The 24,212-nt window shown below is 41.3% G+C and overlaps 1 protein-coding gene across 2 annotated transcripts in view; it reads left to right on the top strand.

Annotated features, from left to right (window-relative positions):
* Positions 1-24,212, top strand: part of slit3 (slit homolog 3 (Drosophila)) — a 254,076-nt gene that overhangs the window by 156,680 nt on the left and 73,184 nt on the right. For both annotated transcript variants that reach the window (XM_073854133.1, XM_073854132.1), the window contains 4 exons: positions 2,500-2,571; positions 11,986-12,057; positions 20,657-20,728; positions 22,678-22,841. In XM_073854133.1, the coding sequence (XP_073710234.1) occupies positions 2,500-2,571; positions 11,986-12,057; positions 20,657-20,728; positions 22,678-22,841 (380 nt within the window). The remainder of the gene's footprint in view (positions 1-2,499; positions 2,572-11,985; positions 12,058-20,656; positions 20,729-22,677; positions 22,842-24,212) is intronic.

The following is a 24,212-nucleotide window of genomic DNA, read 5'->3' as shown; positions in this document are numbered from 1 at the left end:
AATATGGCCGCTCTGGTGACTTCTAGTTGAAAGAACCAAATATCGATCAATAAAGACTGACACATTTTTGAGGGACGGGCTCTGTACAGTCACGTGAGGCGCTTGCCGACCTGCGTGCATGCGCAGTAGCTGAAAGACCCCTGAAGAAAGGTGTTTTTTAAAGCAATTAAGAAACAAAAATTATGGTACATTTAATGTCAGCATTAATTGTTGCTCAGAAATACTTATTACTGTAATTTATATTCTTAAGTACATGGTATCTGAAAACAGTGTGTAACCTTGATATTATGAAAACAACAAAGCTGTGTTTTTGCAGCATTTTATAAAACTACACCTAGTACTAACATACTATTTGCAGATATTATTTTGGAAAATACACATTTTGTGTGCGTTGGTGATCCAGTATGTGAGTGTTTGTATGTTTTTATGATAGATCCTCCATGCCGCTCCGCACTGATATCCTTGCGTGTTGCTGAGCGCTTATCTGTAATATGTTTTGGCGTTGCCGGGTTGTCTGGACATGGGAGCCGTAATGGAATCAAAGGGAGATTTATGGCAGACATCCTGACAGTCAGCGAGAGCAGGGCCAAAGCCAAATGAAATTAATGAAATTTGCAAGCAGATTGCTAGAGGAGGGGCCAACGCTGGTCTCCTTCAACAAACAGTGCATTGGTACAATGCCTTTCTGCTTTGAATATGTATCTTTAACCTGCAAGATTCAGTGTCTGTTGAGATGCTCAATGTGACACTAACGATCTGGGTGTATACCGGCAGCCAGCTCAATTCAATTTTGCTGTAAAAATCAATATATTCATCCAAAACATTGCAGAGGGGGAATTTACAGAGTGAACCGAAAGCCATGCTTCCCTGCAATTAACCGAATTGAAAATTGACATGCAATTATCCCGATTCTTTGGAAAGCTTGTATTAATTCCTCCTAAGTCGTTTAGATTGGTTCATTATCTACAGTATAGATAATTGATATGGCATCAAGGCGGATGCTGTACCTATATAGTACTTTTTGAGCAGTACGATTTTCCCTTTATAGTGTCAAGTCATTTTTCATTAGAGTCGTCTTCTCAATGAGAGCACCACTGAGACTGATTGCGCTACTTAAGTGTCGTTTTTTTGGCTGGGACAATTTGCCTTTTTGTAGAAATAATGAAAAAGGTTCCACTGAGTAAACAAAGCAATAAAACATTTATTCGCAGTGAAGTGCTGTAAAGTACTACGGCGCGCACTACACTAGTCAAGGATGCACAAGGCCGGCACTTTGGCATTGATAAAGATTTAAAAAGAAAAACCAAAGAGATGTTTCTGATGCTCTTCTCTGCGTTTCGCATTTAGACTTTCAAAGAGTTGGCGACATGGAGGGAGCAAAGATATACGTTCACCCGTTCCCAGCATGATGATGGTATAAACAGCGCTTTCTCTATTTTCTCACTCTGTGGCGTATAAACACGGGATGTTATATGAAATGTTTTCACTCCTATGTGAATACGCCGCATGGTTTGAAGGATACACAAAGAAACATGATGTTCGCATCAAGCGAGGAAAGTACCCGGAGTGCCTGAAAGAAAAAAATTGCTGAACATGTCAAGAACAGTTAAATGAAATAGCATATCCCCTTATTGCGAAGCATAACATAGTTATTACGATTTTTTACTATAATAAAACTTGATTGGTTTAAGAAAAAAATCTAAAGAAAACACACATATCGGGTTGTGGGGGTATGTGTAACGGCACTTTTTTAATGCTCCTAAGAGGAAATTGCTGGCAATACCGTAGTTGATACATCATTACGTCCCACGCACGAGCTTTGGCAGAATTCCTCACCGTGTTTGGATCCATGCCTGATTGTTTATCAGTGAAATTGGTTGTAGCAAGGTCAGGCAGGTTAACCAACGTGGTGGTCTCTTTGTGTTATACGTAGCAGGCATGACTCCGGAGCAGACGTTCTGATTAGCCGGGCAGATATTCCATATCTCATTTGTTTCCTTCTTGGCCAGTAATTGCATTCTGGTTTTCAAATTATGTTTGCCTGCGCGAGCCTCCAAACAAACAAGCTTAATAAAGTTAAGCAAAACCATTGCGACATGTCAAACATCATTTGGTTCATAACTGTGCCTTAAAGAAACCAGGCATTAATTTTACGTTCTTATTTTTTGTGTTTTCTCTGGTTACTCAAAGTGCACGATTGCTTCATATAAAGCTATGAAACCTTTTATTACAAAGAACTGCTTTAGAAATGTTTTTCATTAGACACTCACACACAGACGGAGTGATAAAAGGCCAGACGAATAAAGGAGGATGTGACATTTATGGTCAGTAGAACAATTTGGTCTTAGACTTCAAAGCCGAGGCGTATCATTCCAGCGGGGCGGCCGCAAACCGTCCATCTTCCCTAAGACGCTTTTTACCTGAAAGTGAAGTGCCTTCAAACAAATCCTAATATCTATCTTTCTTTCTCTTTATCTCTCCCCCTCTCTCTCTCTCCAGGGACCTGAGCGAGAATCAGATTCAGGCTGTTCCTCGTAAGGCTTTCAGAGGGATCACCGCCGTCAAGAACCTGCAACTGTTTCTCCCTCATCTCCCCTAGCAACCATTAGCCGCTATGTATTAGTTTGCATGATGTTACAGTTATAAAGGCTTCGGTAAACTCTCCTTTTCCCTCAACGACAGCGATGCTCCCACATTAAAGAGGAAACCCATCCCGTGCGTTTTACAAGTCTCGCCTTTTATTTCAAAGACAGATAGCTGAAATGAAAGGTAATAATCTTTCTTGCTGAAAGAAAGAAATGTGTCAGGTGTCCTACATCTATGCCCCTTGAATCATTTGTCATAACAGTTAATAAGCTTAGCACTGATGAAAATTCAATTAATCAGTATGGTTCAATAAGATGAATATCTTCAGGATATTGCTGGTGAGTAATGTTTCACAGCCATTTGCAATTACAGTAATGGTTTATGATAAATCTCCTTATTACACGGCTCGTTGGAATGCTTGATTCTGATTGGCCAGTCGTGACATTTGCAGGTTTGTTATTCACAGATAACAAGCGCTTAAAACTAATAACACACGGTAACCCGGATGCTGAGGTACAGTTTAATAATACAGAAAAATTTAATATAAATATGTCTTTTAACTCTTTCCCCGCCAGCATTTTTAAAAAAAGTTACCAGCCAGTGCCAGCATTTGGTCACAAAAGTTTAATGGCTTCCAGAAAATGTTCTTCTTTAAATATATAAACATACAATATATCAAATGAAAGAACAGACCCTCCCAAAAAACGTTTTTTCTTACCTTCATTAGTTCTCTTTTTTATCACCTCTCGAATATGGATGGGTTTCTTTAAAAACACCAAATTTTGAGCAAAAAGCTGAGATAATGAAATTTTTGTGAAGTACTTTTGATAGAGCTCAGATTCAGAGCGATCCTCAAAACATACACGGAGTTCTTATCCCCCAGTCACATTAGGTACAAGCGACAGAGACAGAGCGACAGGCTACCATTCATTTTCAATGGAAGTGGCCGTTGGCCAGCGACAAGCGACGAGCTCGCCGGTGCGCGAGCAAGGCGGGCCAAAATAGACAAGCAGGCTATTTTATGCAAATGCTGAGCGATGTGACAAAGCGACTGCCAATCGGAGTGAAGGAGCAGCGTGACGTAGGTCTGTGGGCGAGTCTGAGAAAATAATTCAAGATGGCGGAAAATGCGTATTTATGTATATATCTGATAAGTTTGGTATTTAATCTCATATATTTTGTTACTTTTATCAAGAAATACATACTTTTAAATCCAAAAATACCGTTCTTGTAACTTAACAATACCTCTAAAGTGACTTTTGATACCGCTTTTAGAAACTAGCCAAGGAACACCCATTAAGCGAGTGCGTGTAGCTCGGTGTCGTTCACTTTTGTAGCTAATGTGACTGTAGGGTTATGCTGCGTTTACACCAGTCGCTGTAGAGGCGGCAAGTGCGGGTAATTTACATGTTAAGTCAATGCAAAGACGTGATTAGGCATCCTGCGGCGCGGAAGTTGAAACGCACAAGTTGAAAAATCTGAACTTCGGCGGATTTCTGCGCCGCGTTAACCAATCAGGACCTTGCTGTAGTAGTGACGTGATTACAGGAAGTGAGCAGAGTCGCAGAAGCCCCTCCCGTGACGCGGATTTCCGCGTGAATGTCTCGAATGACTAGAATTTTGCGCGCGAATGAAGAGAGTAAACTCAAATGTTTAAGCGTCCCACTATGTGCGAATAGCGCATTTTTGCCGCCTCTACCACGGTTGGTGTAAATGCAACATTACTCTTTCATGTGAGGCGTTGCTTCCGGGTTGTATACGTTGCGGAAAAATATAATAGCGATATTGCGGATTGCCGGAAATACTCGTCATTGGCAGTGAAACGTTTTCTCTTAATTGATGAGTTAACTTGTCAATGGCAGGGAAAGAGTTAATGTTCCTTACCTTACTTATTAGGTAAATAGCCCTGTAATAGGTGGGGTTGTGATAAAACATTTTTTATTTCTGCGATAAAAACTGGTTGCCTGTACCATCACGTAATAGATTCAGGAGTTGAACTCGGTAGTGTGGTCTATGTTCAGGTAATTAATTCCATATGAAAAATTACTTTTAGAAATGTAAAAAGCAGACAAAGCACATCTTGAAGCACACTTTAGTCTAACGTAGAAAACAAAGATATTTTAATAAATGATGGTAAGCACGTAATAATAACGTTACCTATTAACTTCCATGTTATTTGTTTTTCCTACTATGAAAGTTAATGTGCAACTGTGTGCTTACCATCATTATCAAAATATCTTCGTGTTTAACAAAAGAAACTCATTCAGGTTTAGAACAACACAAGGGTAAGTAAAGGATGACAAAATTTTCATTTTTGGGTGAACTGTCTCTTTAAAAAATGTTGTGGGCTTTTGAGCGCAAGCTGCAATAATAAACTACACTCTCTGCAGCTTTACTGCGCTTCGTTCAAAGCTATTCCTGAGACCAGTTTTTCCATAATTCCCTCTAATGAATTAGGGGCGCAAAGTTGAGGTCATTTTTAATGGTGCACTTAGTCTGTTTGTTGGCAGAGATTGTCCATAGTATGTAGCCGTAACGCTTTTACACATTCCCAGACTTGAATGTTCAGTGAAGTTCTGGACAGTTTCCCCGCAGTATCTGATACCAGCTTTCAAAGACAGTATTTTCTGATGGTGAAAGACAGTTTTCCCACTGTGGGCTGAGTCAGATGTTAAAGTGCAGAGAAGTGCGAAACATTTCTTAAGCAGGGCTTTTTTTCTGATATCATCACTAGCAAGTAGTAATTTAGGGAAAATCCCTTTTTGGAGATACATACGGACTAATGTTAATTGCTCAACAATACATGACCTCACAGAATCGCCCTCTTGGGTTTGAACCCTGAAACTTTAAACATTACACCACACCTCGCTAAATGTTTAGGGCCATAAGTATCATTTTTCATACTGGGAGGTCTTAAGGTATTTCAGAGTGATGCACACATTTGTGGAGGCATGTTTATATACGGGTGTGTCCGCCATCCACCCCAGTCAGAATGAGTTAACTGATTGTCTGTACCATCTCTGGCCTCATTGACCTCTGTCAAATGAATCCCAGACACAAGAGTACCATCACTCATCTATGCAGGTCAATATGTGTCTGCAGACGTACATAACAGATGGACAACAGTGTTGGAAGTAATGAGGTAAAGTTATGGTACGTGTTCAGTTTGCACAGCAACATAATTTTACATTTTGCATATTACATTTTTAGGATCATAAATATTGTTATATTTAAAGTAGTGCATGTCTCTATTCTATTATACTGTAAATAAATAATGAATAATTAGCATTATTTTTAGGTATGCACAGATACAAATTTTACTGATACCGAAATTTGATTACTTATGCTGCGTGCACATCGCCAGCTAAAAGCAACAGCGGAGTGACGCAGTCTCATTCATTTCAATGGAAGCTTGCCGATTTCCGGCAACACGAGGGATAGCGATTGTTGGCGACAATCCAAGTGGGCGTGTCCAGTTATGTGACAAAGTTGAGAACAGTTCAACTTTATTTTAATGACGAGGGACTTTCTGGAGCCACAGCCAGTGAGAGTGAAGCAGTGGAGCTCACACCGATTTGACAGCGACCATTGGTGACAGGAAGTAAGCGTGTCCAGCTACAGGACAGAGTTGAGGACAGTTCAACTTTATGCAAATGACGAGCGACTTTTGGGAGCGACAGCCAATAAGAGTAAAGCAGTGAAGTTCCCACACAGATTTCCGGTGACATGGGCAACAGTGACCGTTGGCAACCAGAAGTGGGCGTGCCCAGCTATGTGACAAAGTTGAGAACAGTTAAACTTTATGCAAATGATGAGCTTCTTTTGAGAGCGACAGCCAATGAGTGTGAAGCAGTGGAGTTGTGAAGCAGTGGAGTTGGTGACAGGAAGTGGGCGTGTCCAGCTACATGACAAAGTTGAGAAGAGTTCAACTTTATGCAAATGACAAGCGACTTTCAAGAGCAACAGCCAATGAGAGTGAAGCAGTGGAGTTCATGCTGATTTTCAGCAATACGAGTGACAGCGACCGTTGGCGATAGGAAGTAAGCGTGTCCAGCTACGTGACAAAGATGAGGACAGTTCAACTTTATGCAAATGACGAGTGACTTTTGGGAGCGACAGCCAATGAGAGTAAAGCAGGGGAGTTCACGACGATTTCCAGCTATAAGAGTGACAGCAGCCATTGGTGACAGGAAGTGGGCGTGTCCAGCTACATGACAAAGTCGAGAACAATTCAACTTTATGCAAATGACGAGGGACTTTTGGGAGCGACAACCAATGAGACTGAAGCAGTGGAGTTAACGCCGATTTCCAGCGACACGAGCGACTGTTGACATCAGGAAGTGGGTGTGTCCAGCTATATGACAAAGTCGAGAACAGTTCAACTTTATGCAAATGACGAGTGACTTTTGGGAGCGACAGCCAATGAGAGTAAAGCAGAGGAGTTCACGACGATTTCCAGCTATAAGAGTGACAGCAGCCGTTGGTGACAGGAAGTGGGCGTGTCCAGCTACATGACAAAGTTAAGAATAGTTCAACTTTATGCAAATGACGAGGGACTTTTGGGAGCGACAACCAATGAGAGTGAAGCAGTGGAGTTAACGCCGATTTCCAGCGACACGAGCGACTGTTGACATCAGGAAGTGGGCGTGTCCAGCTACATGACAAAGTCGAGAACAATTCAACTTTATGCAATTGACGAGTGACTTTTGGGAGCGACAGCCAATGAGAGTAAAGCAGAGGAGTTCACGACGATTTCCAGCTATAAGAGTGACAGCAGCCATTGGTGACAGGAAGTGGGCGTGTCCAGCTACATGACAAAGTTAAGAATAGTTCAACTTTATGCAAAGGACGAGGGACTTTTGGGAGCGACAACCAATGAGACTGAAGCAGTGGAGTTAACGCCGATTTCCAGCGACACGAGCGACTGTTGACATCAGGAAGTGGGTGTGTCCAGCTACATGACAAAGTCGAGAACAGTTCAACTTTATGCAAATGATGAGTGACTTTCGGTGGAGTTCACGTCATCCGTCTTTTGTCATTTACTGAGAGGAAGGTTACTCGGTTGTTACTTGCACAACCAGAATTAGGAACGCCTCCTAACGACGTTATTGAAAGAGACTACTCACAGAGACAAAGTCGTTGGCGGTGTGCAATCACAGTTAGAAAGACATCTACCGATACTAATAGATACCGATAGTTTTGCCTTTTACTCCTTGTTTCACATTATTATGTCATGAAATCCTAGAAGAGCAGAGCATACAAAATGCAATTCTGTTGTCACCAAATTCAAAATAATCACACAACATGAGTTTTGATGCGTTTTCCGCCCCTTTTGATTGTCAGGATATAATTTGCCCTGACCATGCCACGTCTGATAGTGTGAAAAATTGCTTTTATCTGCCTATACTGATATATCAGTGCATCCCTAATTATTTTGAAATGCATTCATTTTCAAATTAACATCTTCGGATTTTATACATACATACTGTACTTTAAATTGAAACATATTTTTTTTGCCATCCGTACTGTAGTGTTTGAGCACCCATTACATCTTTGTCACGTGCACCGTCATGCTCTGATGGATGAGTGATAGGAACAGGTAGGCAAGACTCATTTGTCCGAGAGGCTTGTAAAAAAGAAAAGGACTAACAAGGATTGAAATAGAAGTAGAGATTTGTACATCAGCAGCACTGCCTTCCCTTCTTTACTCCCACCGGCTTCTGCAGTGCGTGGCAAGGTGACTCTTGATTTAATTGCCGAAATAGTCCAGCCCTTGATTTTTTTTAACTGGCAAGAAGGAGAAAAAGACGTACAGGCACCGTTCCAGGAACGAATTGATTTTCTCATATGCTTTTCCTGCCCTAATGTCCTCTGTTTGAAATGGCTGTGCACGCTTTGAGGAAAGGTTGAATCTCTGTCTCTTATATTGTCCTTACATCTCTACTGTTTTACTGGCCAATGCTTGCTGGAGTCAGCATCCCCCTTCAGCAAGCAGCCCACACCCTTTATAGCCGGGCCATCTGGTTAATATGGTCAAGATGGTTCCTCCAGCTAACAAGAGTCTATGTTGCACCCTATTAAACCAGACACAATATCTCTGTCTGCGTTTATGGCCTTAGCTGTTTCTTCTTACTGTTTGCCAGAGACGCTACGCCGGCCATGTAACCTCATGAAGCGGTGATGTAGCGGGTAATGTCATCATACGCCCCATGGGTTCTTTTGCAAAAGCATACAGATTTTTGCCTGATGAGCTTTATATCGACATAACGTGTTTTCCAGCAGGGTATGGATCCCTTTATGTCAGTTTTGGTACGAGCAGCAAATTAGGCTTGTTTGCATTCACATTGGATGAAAATGATGGACCCGCTAGGTGTATGGTACAAGCGAGGTATAAATGAGAGAGCTGCATCCTCAAGACGTACAGTAGCTCTGGCTGCAGTGCGTCATATTCAGTAAACCGTTTTTTTTAGGTACAGATACATATGGACGGTTTCATTTCAGTCCCCTTGTGGGAAGCTCTCATCTGAGTCCTAATAAAAAACCTGCTTCATGCTCCCAGAATGTCGCTGCGACTACGCGTGGGTTTGAATTATGGGCAAGAGGGCGAGGTGCGGCACAGCCTGCTTTACGAGCTCCTGCACCTAGCAGACGCGGCTCAAAGCTTGGTTTTTGATGTACGCCGCTTGTGCTACGACCCGCTGAACCTCAGGCTAGCATAGGGAGGGATGTGCATGAAAGCTGACCCCACAACTCAAGACGTACAACACAGATCTGAAAATCACTTTCTTTCGGGGTTAAGAGAAGAGAGACGAATTGTATGATTTTTTTGGGGGGGCAGCTTCACATCACACATCATCTTCTGTTCTGATTCTGAGTTGCGAGTCATTTGTTGTAATAGATATTGAGCATGAATGAAATTCAGTCAGTTAGCATTACACTGGCAAGAGAAGGAAAGAGAGACGAATGTCTGTGTGTCTTATTGTGTTGTGCACTCCAGATGGGACACTGGCAGGACAGGAGCCCTAAAGTACCAATACGGCTCATGAATGAGATGATTAAAGGCCAATATAATTAGAGCAGAAAAATTAAAACTGGGACTTTCATTACCCAACACTCACCAAACACGCATACTGGATATTCACACACATCGCACACTCTCATTCACTTATGCACATTCACAAATGTCAGCCCAGTCTCACGAAATTTCGTTATACAGTCACGTTATTTTTTTATTCTTTTTTCGTGATATTATCAGGAATTTCCGCGTTTTTTCGTGATCGTATAACGAATTCCTGTTTTCGTGTGATTATCACATATTGGTTACTCAACTGTTCTGTCCTATTTTCTTACCATTGTTGCTTCGGTTTAGGGTTAGATTTACATAAAATGACATCCCTACCCAAACCCAACTCTAACCCTAACGCCAGGTGACATATAAAAAAATTTATCAGAAAAAATAGTATAAAACAATATATAAAGTGACATTCTAATGCACGCACCAAATCTAACCCTAAACCTTAGCAACAATGGTTTAAAAATAGGAAAAAGCAGTTGAGTAACCAATACGTGATAATCACACGAAAACAGGAATTCATTATACGATCACGAAAAAATGCGGAAATTCGTGATAATATCACGAAAAAAGAATAAAAAAAATTGTGACTATATCACGAAACCTCGTGAGACTGGGTAGCAAATGTACAACCTTGCCTATGATCATAAGTATCTTTGTTAAAAGTCTTTCGCGTAACATTTTTAAAAATATGCCGCACTTTCACCGCATAAATTGCAGATTTCTGCTCGCAAAAAAATGCGGGCTTGCATGATTTCATAATCCCGCATTTTCGTAGCAAAAAGTCACATATATCTTAGCAGAAAGTTGAGAAATGTTGCATTTACTTCACACATGCGCACCCATGTCCCATGTTGTCATGGGAATGTTAGGAAGTGACGTAATTACGCGATGTGAACATCAATGAAAAGCTGCAATGTTTTTGCAAGTTCATGCAATTTTGGCAAGTTCCCGCAATTTCATTGCATAAATATCCTGCATATTCCATCGCATTTTTTAAGAAAACATGCCGCCCAGATTAAGGATGTTTGCCCGCAACAATCACAAAAAAACTCTGCGTTTTTTCTGGAAGGACTGTATTACACATTGACACATTGCTTGCACCACACTGCATTGAGTGGCATGTTAAATAAATAGCTTTGGCTCCACATTGCTAAATGAAAAAGAGCCACATGAAACATATTGCAAGTGCGATATGTAGGCGACCTCACAATTTATCCATACATGCTTTACTAGTTAAGCTACAGGATAGTTTTATCACACCTTACATCCACTCCTGGGTTATATTCTCAAGAGAAAGTGGCGTTATTTTTCTATACTGTATATTGTGAATGAAAACGCTAGAATTACAACATACCAACTTTTTGCTTTTGCTCATTTATTTTAAGTTATTTGAAATACATAGTGATATATAAAGCATTTGCTGTGGGTGGCTCATTTAGCCTCTTCTATTAGCCGATATACTGTAGGGTCGGATGCATGCATTTAAGAAAGAATAGAGAGACCGAAATGAATGGCAGAGATGCTCTGTTCTTCTTCATTACACGTCTCTTGAGATGCGTTTCAGTCATGTGTGCCAAACAAATGACTTAAGTAAAGCATTCACATTTCTTCTTTATTCAGCCCATTTCTCTTTTAAGAATAAAAAAAGAGGGAGGGGCGCGGTTAATCAGGAGTAGGAGGGGTAAAACCCAAAGTCTGCAAATTAGAGTAAAAGGAAAAAGACGGCAAAAGAAAGAAGCGCACTCGCGTCTGCTCGCGCAACGCCGTGACCCCGGTTGATTTACGAACCCCCTTCCCTTAATGAAATTGTTTCTGTGACAGAGCCGGTAAAAGCTTGTAATGGATTGGGTGCTCTAATGTAATGAAATTACTCCCTTTCTGACTTAAAAAAAAAAGAAAGGAGGGTGGGGGGGAGAAAATGCAATTAATATTTACAGAGAACTGACAGACGGGCTGGGCTGTGCCCTATAGCCCACCTCCTGCTCTATCTCTCTCTCTTACCTCTCTTTGCCCCCACAGTTAGCAGTCTGAAGAGAGAGAGAGAGCTAGTGAAAGGTAGATGAGATAGGAGAGAGAGAGAGTAAGAGAGAGAGAGAGGTTATAGCCAGACAGGCCACTTTTAGCCAGCTGGTCCTTTATCCTGACTGCGGTGCGGAGAAGAGGAGAGTAGCTACAAGATCCAGCGTTTTGTGTGTTAGTGTGTCTGTCTCCCTCCTGCAGCCCCCACCACTCCCCCGTCCACCCTTTCCTCCTCCCATCTCCCCCTCCTCTCAGCCCCCCGCTCGTCTGCAGACCTGCTTCTGACTCCTGTCTCTCATCTGCAGGCAACTGGACAGCAACCACATCAGCTGCATCGAAGATGGAGCCTTCCGAGCCCTGCGCGATCTGGAGATACTGTAAGTCCCCCTCCCGCCTCCTCTGCGGGGTCCTCTCCTCTGCTATCTCTTTCTCTAACTCTTACTGTGTGTGTTTTCCGATTGTTCTCGAAGGACAAACAGTGTTGCATGTGGACCTGTGGCGCATAGTCTAGTGTCACCCTGTCCGGTGCTTCCTCTCTGTGTCTGTGTGTAAGCATGCGACAAGGAAAGTTGCTCGTTTGTTATCCTGTGCTGCATTGTTGCCGCTACGAAAAGTGTCTTGACTTTGTCCGTCTTGCCACCTTACCGTTAAAAGTACTGCGTCTATCTATTTAGCCTTTGTGTAGAATCACATTTCCCATTTCAAACTGGTGTTAGACTCTCTTAGACACACACATATCTCTTCTAATATTAATAATCAGCAGGTTTAGTCAAGAAGATACCATAGGAGAGGTTTCACATCTTTGTGGGCTTGGGTATCCCCTAGATTGACCCAGTCTAAACCTGAGAGGATGTAGGATATTGGAAGCGGAAGACACGGGGAGGGGGGTCCGACCGCCGCATCTCCATCAAGCCAATTGGCAGAGCACTAAGTGCCCACCTCATCCTCCAAATGAGCGTGCTCACTGGGGACCCAGAGCCAAGCAATCCCCTCCATTAATTCCTGGCTCGGGAGCGCACAGTAGCACGGCGTTACATCATTATTAGGCAGGGAGAAATTTTCCGCCAGCTGTACGAGAGGTGGAAGAAGAGCTGGAGATGATTTCAAAGTCAAGAAGAGATGGATAGGCAGGAACCTTAATTTCATTGTGGCATAAATGACCTTATCAAACATGAGACCGGGAGCGGGAAAGCGTTAGTAAGTTGGAACTCAATTTACATTAATAATACAAGATTTTACCTTATACAGATTTTATTCTTATGTCCTTTGGGACGCGCCGAGCCAGGGAGAGCAGCGAAACGTAAATGCACATCGCATATCTACTTATTGAGCCATCTCTCTACCCTGCTGGAGAGGCTGCACGCAGGTCGGCCAGTGAAGCCGTCTCATAGCCAAATAACACCAGTTAACCAGCTCAGCCTTATAACTCACTTTCTCAATCTCTGCTTATTGTGTGAAAAGGATTATTAGACCCCACACAAATAGTTAGCTGAACAATTACACCAAGCTGCGCTGTAGTGCTCGGAGCGAATGTGTAAGAAGAATATGACAGGTCTAGATTATTGATGGGGGAATTAAGCTATGGTTCGCGCTTGAGGTCCAGCATGTTAGCTATTTTGCCGCAAGTAGTAATGCTTCGACGAGTTTCAATGTGAGCCGAATGGTTTCCACATCTGTCTCACACATGAGCCTGGGCTAACTTTTGTCTTACAACTGATTTATTAATCCAACCTCAGACTGGAAGAAGGAGATCCGTCTATTGTATTGCCGAAGAGTTGGATTACAGTCGGTCGTGTGTTTATGATGTCATACTGATGGTAGAAAGGATGCTAGTGGTGTATACGGTTTACACATTACACAAGATGGGTTTTACTGTACACGTTCATTTATGGATTCAAAAATGTCACAATCAAGCACTGGAAAATTGATAAAGAGAGTGTGATTGATTTAAGAGAGTTATGCAATGCAAAACACACACAGTTGCAATTAAATGCATTGTTGGGAGGACTGTGGTTTGGTAACGCATATTTCCAAAAGTCAACCAACTCTTTTAATCATGATGATCGTTAAAGGCCTATTAAAATAGATGGTGCACTGCGACATAACCCAGGGATTTAAGCATCCTTTCCCATCACGCACAACATTTGGGTGATCACTCTAAACAACAAGTAAAAAAATACCAGCGCGAAGAGGTTTTTAAAGACTTCCATCGGATTTGGAAATGGTGATCAGAGGAGAGATTAGACGGAACGGTTTGTGGCTAACCCTCCTCCACCACTAAATGACTGCCAGTGATTTAACGCCTGCCAAACTACAGAGAATTAATGACCGTCCCTTTCTGCTGATGAATTGTAATTTATATTTAACATAACTGCGCTAATGACTGAACTAATGACTTCAAAGCTATCTCGGACATTTTCTCACATAAGACGTGACTTGCATCCCAATGAGCTCAAGGAAGTGCGGTAGGCAGCCCACTGATTTGTTTTCTCTCTGCAGGACACCTAAACCTTCTTAATAGGGAGCACCATTTGGTTATATTTCATGTCATTTATACTTCACATGAATCAGTTCACCTGATTAGAAGGTACTGTTTAGCTGTTTTTGTATAAGCACTTACTCAAATTTGTTGAATTTCATCATTTTTTTAAAAACACGCGTAATCAGGTGCTTATCGTTATTAATGTGAAAAGAACAGTGCACAATTTTTCCCGAGTGTACAATTTTAAACTGTCAATGTTATATATATATATATATATATATATATATATATATATATATATATATATATATATATATATATATATATATATATATATATATATATATATATATATATACAGTTTAAAATTGTACACTCAGGAAAAAAAAAGAAAAAAAATGTTTATATATATTTTATATATAAATATATATATATTTTTTATATACATATTGAAGTTGGGGTTTAAATAACGGGAAACATTGGTAATGTTCCCCATTGCCAAACAAAAAGCAAATTAAATAAAAAATATATATTACAATATATAATTGAGGGTTCATAATGTGGGAATAACTCAATGTTTTACATTATATGTGTAAAAGTGTCACATTTATTTTTTATATAATATAAATCATGTTATATATTTTATTTAACGTTAAAAATGTTATTATAAATATTAATCACGTAATATTTTTGCAAATGCAAAAAAATACAACATTGAATGTTTGGAATATATGGCAAAAGTGTATTAGAGAAGCGGTCATTTTACTTTCAAACAAAAACTACAAATGGGTGATTCTCACAAAATTAGACTTATGAGGTGTCATGAAACATTTTGATAAAAAGGTAAATGCAAAGTTAGAGTATCAAAATAAGAAGCATACAGTTACAATCATCTCTTCATGTACTATTTTGCACATGATTTCAAATGACATCATACAAACCAATTTTTTTCCACAGTTAAGGGGAAAATTTTCATTACCACAATGCGTCCATGACTGGATTTTGGTTCTTTGACATGGAAATTTTTATAATTAAAAAATCTAAAAAATAAAAAGCTTCAGTGCATGTTATACTATAAACATTTACAGTAAAGAAACGTGGTATTTGGTGATCATTGGTAAATGTAGAGACAATAATAAGAAATATAAATGTGTCCAAGAAAAGTTTTCTCATCCTCCGCAACAATTTTCAATCATTGTTTAAGCCCTCAAGGAACTAAAATAAAAAAAAACAAGAATGTTGGAAGGGACATAATTGACTGTGACACCCAAGATGGCTACCAGGTAAGCAGTTCTTATTTTTTCTCTCCAGATAAAAGTTGAAATTTTGTAGACAACTTTTTAGTTCTCATTACTGAAACATGAGTTTGTAAATGCATATATTTAATTTAATATAATTGCGGTAATGATAATTTTTGATAATGATAATCAAAAAATGTAAATAATTCTATAGGAAATATTTTTCAAATCCTCTTAAAATAATGGTTATATTAAGTTCAGACCTTAATCTTATATGTGCAAAAACAAAATTGGCTTCAATGGCTTTTTAAAAACATCTGATGCTAGACCCCTTTTAAAACTGGATTTTGAGAGAATCACCCAAATGTGATTAAAATAACAATAAATATATTCACTAAATATTCATAAGCATGTGGCCAACGAGACCATAAAGAGCATCTAAATTATAATATGTTTAAACAGATTTATTTTACAGCGGAGACACATTCGCACATTTTGTTGTCGTATATTTTGTCTAATATGCCTTTAAAAATGTGTCTCTTTTGTAGCATCTTAAAAAATCGAACTTGTCCTATAGGGCTAATTCCTTATGTGTTTTAAATGTTTGAAGGGAGTTTTTCTAGTATTGCATTTTCGAAACTCCCTAGCCTTGTCTGTACACACATAGATGCACAAATACCACTCGTTCTCGAGCTCTGAAACCTCTGCATATTTTATAACCACTTTTGTGCAGAAAATTCTGGCTCTGAATCAAACATCCAATCATGTGAGGTTTTTCTCTTCTCTTTTTTTTTGGTCCTGCTGTGTCATATTTTATGGCAGGAAAGTGCAGAGATATTTCCGTGCCATCTGAAGGTGACTCCTTCCCAGCATGCATTGATAAGAAGGCCCAAATTTTCACATTACCACCTCCTGCCAAACGCTGTCATTCGTCAAAGTGCGTGCGGCACATTTTTCTCGACAGCTTGGCACAGACTTTGCTGGTCGAACTAAAGTGAATTTAGTGAGATGGCGTAGACTCGTGAACCAATGGGACAGCTCTGCGACTCATCAGGGTTCTTGCGATAAGCAACACATCTTAGAGTCTCACCAAAAGCATTTTTTTTCCTTTTAATTCCAAAGATGCTTTACTAACCACGAGTGCGGTTTAATGATGTTTTCACACTTTAATTTAGAAAGACTTAGTGGCAGGGCGTGTAATACAAACCAGGGGGACCTTAATAGTAAAGCTCAGGATTTGCTGTGTGTTTTTAGACCTGTTGAAGTTGATTGTGTAAGGAAGCGTGAAGAGGCAGGGTATTAATCCTGGTTAGAAAACGCCTAGCCGACTTAATAAAAACTTGGAAGCGCGGTGATTGGGAGAGGCTATCCCATTTCTGTGGTCACGCTGACATCCCAGAATCGATCTTTAGGGAGAAAAAGTAGGCGCTTGATCTAATCCAAAACTATTACGAATGAAACATTGTGTATTTCATACATAAGGGTCAAGAATATAATTTTCTGCTTCTCAGGGCTTTTGGTTTGGCCGTTTTAAAGACGTCATTTTCTCGGTGCAAAGCCTTTTGAATGTTCCTCTTGGCAACGATAAAACAGCGCTTTGCTCTTTTTCGGCCCCTTCAACCCCTTATTCTAATAATTTCTAACCCCCGTGCTCCCGTAAAAAACATCAGTACTTTTCAGTTTTAACAAATGTCCTCTAGACCGATAGCTATGCGGCGGTGGTCCCGCAGTGGGAGCTCTGGAGAACAGATTCACTTGAATCAGATATTCCATGCATCTTTAATTTTTTTACGCCGGCTGGTCTCCCTCTGGACGAATCAGTCTTACTTCTGCAGGGTCTGATTGAAAGGTTGTCTTTAGTCAATAGACGAGTCTTTATGTGACAGACAACAGGCAGGCGGAGAAAGGGCAAGCTGATGGCTAAATGAGAGGATGGATTAGGGGAGCGGAGGGGGGAGAGAGAGCTGTCATTAGCTCGCAAACAGCACTTTCAAGCACAGGAAATTGCCTTGCCACCAGACCTGGCCCCATTGCGTTATCTTCGTGTGGTCTCACCGAAGCTGAGGGGAGATGGGGAAGGCTGCAAATCGTGCGTTTCAGCAGTCGGACCTGGATGGCCAGAAAAAAAGAGGGAGGGCGACGGAACAGCTTAGATTCAATCTGTCCTCATTTAGGCTATAATGGCCTCATCAATGCCAGGGGAAGCGTGTCTGTATTTGGTGTAGTACCTGCCTTTCTATTTTCATCCCGTTCTCACATTGCATCGCAGAGGGATGGAGTGTTATTTCTTTACTCTCGGATGAGGCAAAATGTAGGCCTGTGAAGGCATAAACCTTATTCAGTTTCAAATGCCATTCGCTAGTTTTTTTTCTTTAATAAGCCTACACTTAGACGCGAACCACATGGATGGGATTATGCACGGCAGATCATGTTATTTCTCTGTTTATCCTCGATGGATTTATTTGAATTAGCGGAATAACATCTGATTGCGGCTTTAGCCGAACTCTCGGCTCTAAGCAAAACAAAGGCAAACATTTCTATCATGCTCACATGAATCCCGTCGCACTGCAACAAGTGGAGAAGTTTGAGCGCTCACATTAAAATCAAACTCCATCTGGAGGCACTTTGGCGATTTATTTTAACTCAAGGCCCTGATGCGGGACTACCCTGTAAACTAACATTTGCCCGGATGGACGCTTGCATTGCAAACTCGCTTTTGTATTGCATTAGCAATAATACTGTTTCATAAACCATATGAACATAAAAAGCATGTTACCTCACATCTACAAGCATTCATGAAATGTTGGGTTGTTTCAATCCATGGATAAACCAAACTGCTGAGTCAAAATCTGACACGGCCATGGGTTGAACCAAACCCAATGTTTGGGTTTAACATGGGACACCTCTACTCATTTATACAATTATGCCATCATCCCTAAATATGGCAAGGAAGTAGATATTTAGAAGATATTTAGGATAAATTTTAATGACCAGGTCCAGAGATGTTGCACCACACACATCTATGCATCCTGATTTCTCAGCCATCCAAGTGAATGCCACTATAAGTCAGATGCCAGGAGCACTTCAGTCCATTCCCTCCTCCCCCACCAGCTCCCTGCATCCACCAAAACAACTCATCTCTTATTTCAAAATGCCTTGGCTCTAAAAACGCAGCCGTCTTTTAGTACTGAAGTATCCAGAGACCCTCTCCAAGTCCATCTAATGAGGGCCCAAAAACAATCTAAGAGCACTCAAGGCCCCACTTTCCAGCCTTTTGCAACTGTGGGAAAGCTTTCTTGACATAGCCAAGTAAAGAAAGGGAAGCTAAAAAGAAATGAACAATTAACAGCTGCCCAATTCGGCTAACTTACAGTATGCGTCAAAATAGCTTTAAATAAAACCATACCTAACCAGTCAGTTTTTACAGCGTGGCATATATTGGTTTTGTTTTGGCCAAGATGGAGATACAGGGATACGTTCCTTCTCCTGCAGCAGCTAATTTTCCTGTGTTTTTGATTTATGTTCAAGGTGACACTCGTTGAATCATTTAAAGTGCATCCAATCAAGATAATACAACCATAAAGACACAAATTAATCTTCAAGTGCCTTCATAAGGGGCTGGCCATGCTGTGCTTTTAATAGTTGAGATCCCATGCTGCAGCAGTGGGCGGCCCTCTGCAGTGCAGAGGGCTGGATCAAGAAAAGATTGACAGTCTTGTGCCTGCTTTATGTAAGATAGCATCTCTCCGGTGAGTTCATTTTAAAGACATTTGGTCCGATGCTCTACCTCTGTTCCTGTGGCAAAGCTTAACTGAAGAAAAGCCTGGATTAACAGGTGCAGTCGGTGTGCCTGGACTCTGAAGGTCATCGCTCTAAGCAGGGAGCATGTCAGGTTTAAGCCAACCTAATGCACAGTGACTGCAATGCACAGCCCGGCTTCATATTTTCCAAATTACGATTGCGTGAATGAAATCTATATGAGATTATTTTTACTCTAAGCTTCTAATCTTGGAAACCGGAGGCTGAAATATGAATGAGCAAAAGAGCAGCAAGCACAAGCTGTTCGGCACACAGTCAGGGTTGTAGAGTACATGCGCCTCTTTGACGGTTTTTCCCGTTTATCGTTTTTGTTCTCTTCTTTGCTCACATCACTACTTGTCCACTGGCTTACAGATAGAAGCGAGTCCTTCCTTAGCAAACTGCATGGTTTGGTAACACAGGTTTTAAACAGGGCGTTCCTCCCTTAGGCTTGCCCAGAGCTCCATCTATTTACATCTCCATAGAGCGGAAGAGAACAGCAATGAAACCTCGTAGCCACAGCGGCCTTGACAAAAGGATCACTTTCTCGTGCGGATTCGGTCAGCTCCTCACGAGGGTGATTCCTTCACCCCGTGTAATTTGTGTGCAATTGTGTGAGTGTGCGTACGTGTAGAATAACAATAATTTTCCATTCCATTTATTTAGTTTTCTTCTTTCCATCACTCATAATAAAGTGTTCCACCACATATCTACGCCAAAATCAATATTCGGATATCATTCAGAGTTCCACAAGAATGTTTAGAGGGATAAGGTTTTCTCTGATTTCTCTTATTTGTGCAACCGCTTTCAAGAAATGGACCTGGGATGGGAAATGTCCATTTGTTGGAATTTAATCATTGGTAAATAGTGACCATGTGCATCTTCCCGTGTTGTTTTCCAAAATATCTAGTCATGAGTAAAAAGCGAGACAGACAGTTGGTGCAATAGCACATCAATACTGAGATGAATGCAGATGTAAGTCAATCCGTAAATATATTGTATTAAAACCAAAAGGCGCTGTTGGTGGAGTCGTTTCACAACTGTCTGTCATTAAACCTTTCATTAGGAGGAACCCGCTCAGACCCCAAACCCAAGCTGTAAACCGAGCTTGCGTAGTCGGCAAGATTCAGCAATTTCTCCTCCCTGAGCAGGAACCATTAAAATCCCAAATTGAGAAATCCCAGACACTTTCCATACAGAAGCCTGCATGTGCTAGGTTTGAGAGTTGTAGGCCAAGATGGATTGATTGGCAAGATTAGGAAAAGCTAAATGGTGCTAATGATAACTGTAACTGGTTTGACAGGAAGCAGATCGAGGTCTGCTTTCCGTAATTTGGATGCGTTGTGTGTGCACTGACATCAACATAACATCAACATGATTCAATTCACAATAATTCAGTGCATTGTCTATTTACAGTAAATGCCCTTTTCTTAACAATGTTCTTTCTTTTTCTTTTAGCACCCTCAACAACAACAACATCACACTTATACCACTGTCAAGCTTCAACCACATGCCCAAGCTGCGGACACTGTGAGTACTGAGTTTTATGTCTACTGCATGGTATTACTACAGTACATACATAATAATACCTAAGGGTATTGTCAAAAGAGCGTGTCTACCATATATCACAAAGGACACCGCACCCCTGGCATGCACACACAATCAGAACTTCATATATCTGCATTCAGTGACATTAACCGCAGATCTTTATTCTTATTGTGGGGATTTGCAGTTTGCTCCGAGTGCCTTTCCAGGCTCTGTGGTGACGCCGTGCCAGTTTTCAGAGCCAAAGCGAGGCTCTGTTTGTGCAACAGACATTGTCTTGCTGTTGAGATGTCTTTCTTACACACAGCCCGTGTCAATGCGTTGCGTTCGCGCTGTCAGACCGTAACCACAATTGATACAAATAATTACACAGTCCCCAAACCTCGCCAGAATGGTTCCCATCTGTGGCTGACCTACGGTATTAACACAACTCTGAGATACTTTCGGTATTATTTAAGCGTGGTCATTCTTCTTAGAACTTTGAATCTGGTAGAGACATAAATAAAGAAATATGTCGGCGGTAAACACTAGTTTTGGGGTCTCGCTTTAGGGAGAGTCTGAAACACGAGTCTTAAGGGTTATTGTAACCCTGGTGCAGATGTAGGAGCTTCCTCTTCCAATCAGTCATTCTATCTCTCTTTCTTTTCGTGGCTGCCGACTTTTCTCCCCGGAGCCCGTGCTCAGATCCATCCATAGCTTCAGCTCCACAGCCTCCCTCACATCAGTCAGCCCATCAGACAGGCCAGCCCCCTTACGCAGGATTGAATTTGCTGATGCTCGAACGGTCGAGCGCGTTGCTCCCTGGGCAGTATTGAATTATCCACAGCGAAGCTCTCGTTGCTACCCGCTTCCATTGGATTGAATTTTCTGTCTCTAATATCCCTGATATATCTGTATTGAATTGTTGCTCGTAAAAACAACTTAATAAATCAAATGCTTAGAGATGTCTGTAATTCATTTAGGATGGAGGTAGGCTCCAGGTTTCTAATGAAATGCTCCGGTTTACCTCACCTTTCTTACCAGCAACCCTTTTGCTCCCACTTTGGACTTCAATCAAATAATATCACCCCCTGGTTCTTGCTTGCTATTCAATAACTCAGACAAATGAAAAGCACAAGAAGACTTCCTCAGCGAGTCATTTTCTGCGTATCACGGTCGATAGGGTGTGTTGCGTACCGAGCTATCCCGTTGTGCCCATTCTCCGTTCATCCCCTGCACACCTGAGGCAACCGAGGCCCCTGCTCCGCATGCCATCCATCTCTGTAATCCCACTCATCTGTAATTAATCCGCAAAGACAGGGGGCCAGATACTGGATTTGTAATGGGAAAATCTCTATTAAAACCGTCACCCCCTGCTGAAATTGTCAATGAGGAGTTTTTGTCCCTCTAACTGGATTTGCACTGTTATTTCATTTACAGACGTAGGTGACCGATATAGCTGCGCCTTTTAAATTGCTGACACCACTTTTTCATTGAACCGCGTCTCTCCTACCCTTCGTCTAATGGCCCTTGGGAGATTTATATTAAGATGTGAAAGGTGTTAGTGGGAATTGTGCCATACTGTTGAAGACCTTGATGAAATGAGGGAGTAGGCTCTGGGGGTTTGCGAGAGGCTTACCGGGGTCTCGAAGGTGGTAATGCTATAATCTTGTGTACAATATCAACCAGTCACATTTATTGTCTCCCTAATTCAGATGTGTTATACAAATTCTGCATCACTAAAGCTTTCTAGACATGTAAATGGTATATCATATCAAGTGTGTGGTAAACACTGGTGATCTGCTGTTTGTATTCAGAAAGCTCTGATTCATCCATTTCTCAATGATAACCCACTCTAATATTGTGTCACATACACAAACCTCCTCTGACCTTTATCTGATACTATCTCACTATCTTACCCTCATTCTTCTCTGTCTGTCTCTCTCTCGCTGTAGTCGCCTGCACTCCAACAACCTGCACTGCGACTGCCACCTGTCCTGGCTCTCTGATTGGCTGCGCCAGAGGAGGGGGCTGGCCCCTTTTACACAATGCATGGCCCCCGCCCATATGAGAGGTCTCAATGTCCCTGATGTTCAGAAGAGAGATTTTGTCTGCACAGGTATGGCACAGTATTTACTCTGTCTCTTTGTCTTTCCCGCTATTGCTGTCCTCCATCTACATATAGCTTCATTTAAGTCTGTCATATGTAACCTTGTGTGTGAAATCCAAGCTAAAGTCTACTCATAATATTATAATACTCATAATAACTTCTGAGATAAGGAGCATCAAAGTTTGATTTCATTTTTTGACATGACCTTACTCAGTCAAAACTAAAGATGTCAAGGTTATATTTTCACTGAACGTTCTAAACGTGTAGGAGGAGTTTATGTAGGAAAAAGTAAATAAAAAAGGGATTTTAGCTGGGTTCTTGCAGGCGGGGCCACATATTACCCCCAGAAGGGCACCTCAGTTGTTTCCTTCCGACCTTGGGAATCAAAAATCCACGACCATTGAGTTACAAGTCTGACTGTCTAACCGCAAGGCTACGACTGCCCTGAAAAATGCAAATGTCTCACACATTCTCCTGCTTTTTATTCACAAACTATTTAGTAAAAGTAAACTCTTACCGTGCGTTCACACCAGACGCGGTAGAAGGGGCAAAAACGCGCTATTCACGCTTAGTTGGACGCTTGAACATTTTAAGTTTACTCGCTTCATTCACGAGTGAAATTCTAGGCATTCGAGGGGAAATTCGCGCCATGGGAGGGGCTTCTGCGACTCCACTCGCTTCCTGTAATCAACTCACTACTAGAGCAAGCTCCTGATTGGTTAACAATGTGGGTTTTTCCGGCAAAGTTCAGATTTTACAACTTGTGCGTTTCCTGCGGCAACGCTCAATTTGCGTCATGCACGCAAACTGTACTGCGCCGCGCTAAATGCCTCATTCGTTCCACGAGACCTCCAGACGTGCATAACCGTGTCTTTACTTTGACTTAACATTAAAATCACTCGCGCTTGACGCCTCTTCCGCGGCTGGTGTGAACGCAGCATGCGGCAGAGCCGATCCTCCCTGTACACACGGTACGTAAGCCGCGTAGGGCCCCGAACCACTAGGGGGCCCATTACTCTTAACATACCAGTTGGCGAGTGACATCACTGTGCCACGAGAGCCATTCGAAAGCATAACAAGCAGTCTAATCTAATGATACTTTAATTTCAGTTGTGAGTCGGTCTGTGCAGCTCCGCATGCAGTTGATACGCCTATCGGCATGCGTATTGATATATGTATATGGTTTAACGCTATCTTACCCTAGTAGAAAAGACAAAATGTCCTATGAATTTTAAATATTAATGTAATGCTTACATGACGACCAGGCAAGGGATTTTTCTCAATGACTCCCACTGATGGTCATATTTCATATTACAGATATGTACACAAGTTAAGACATTACTGTTACTACAAGATTTTTTTTTTTTTATAAAATAAATG

Source organism: Misgurnus anguillicaudatus, chromosome 16 (assembly GCF_027580225.2).
Source record: "Misgurnus anguillicaudatus chromosome 16, ASM2758022v2, whole genome shotgun sequence".
Lineage (NCBI taxonomy): Eukaryota > Metazoa > Chordata > Actinopteri > Cypriniformes > Cobitidae > Misgurnus > Misgurnus anguillicaudatus.
Note: the sequence above shows the minus strand (reverse complement) of the source record. Positions and strands in the feature narration are given on the sequence as shown.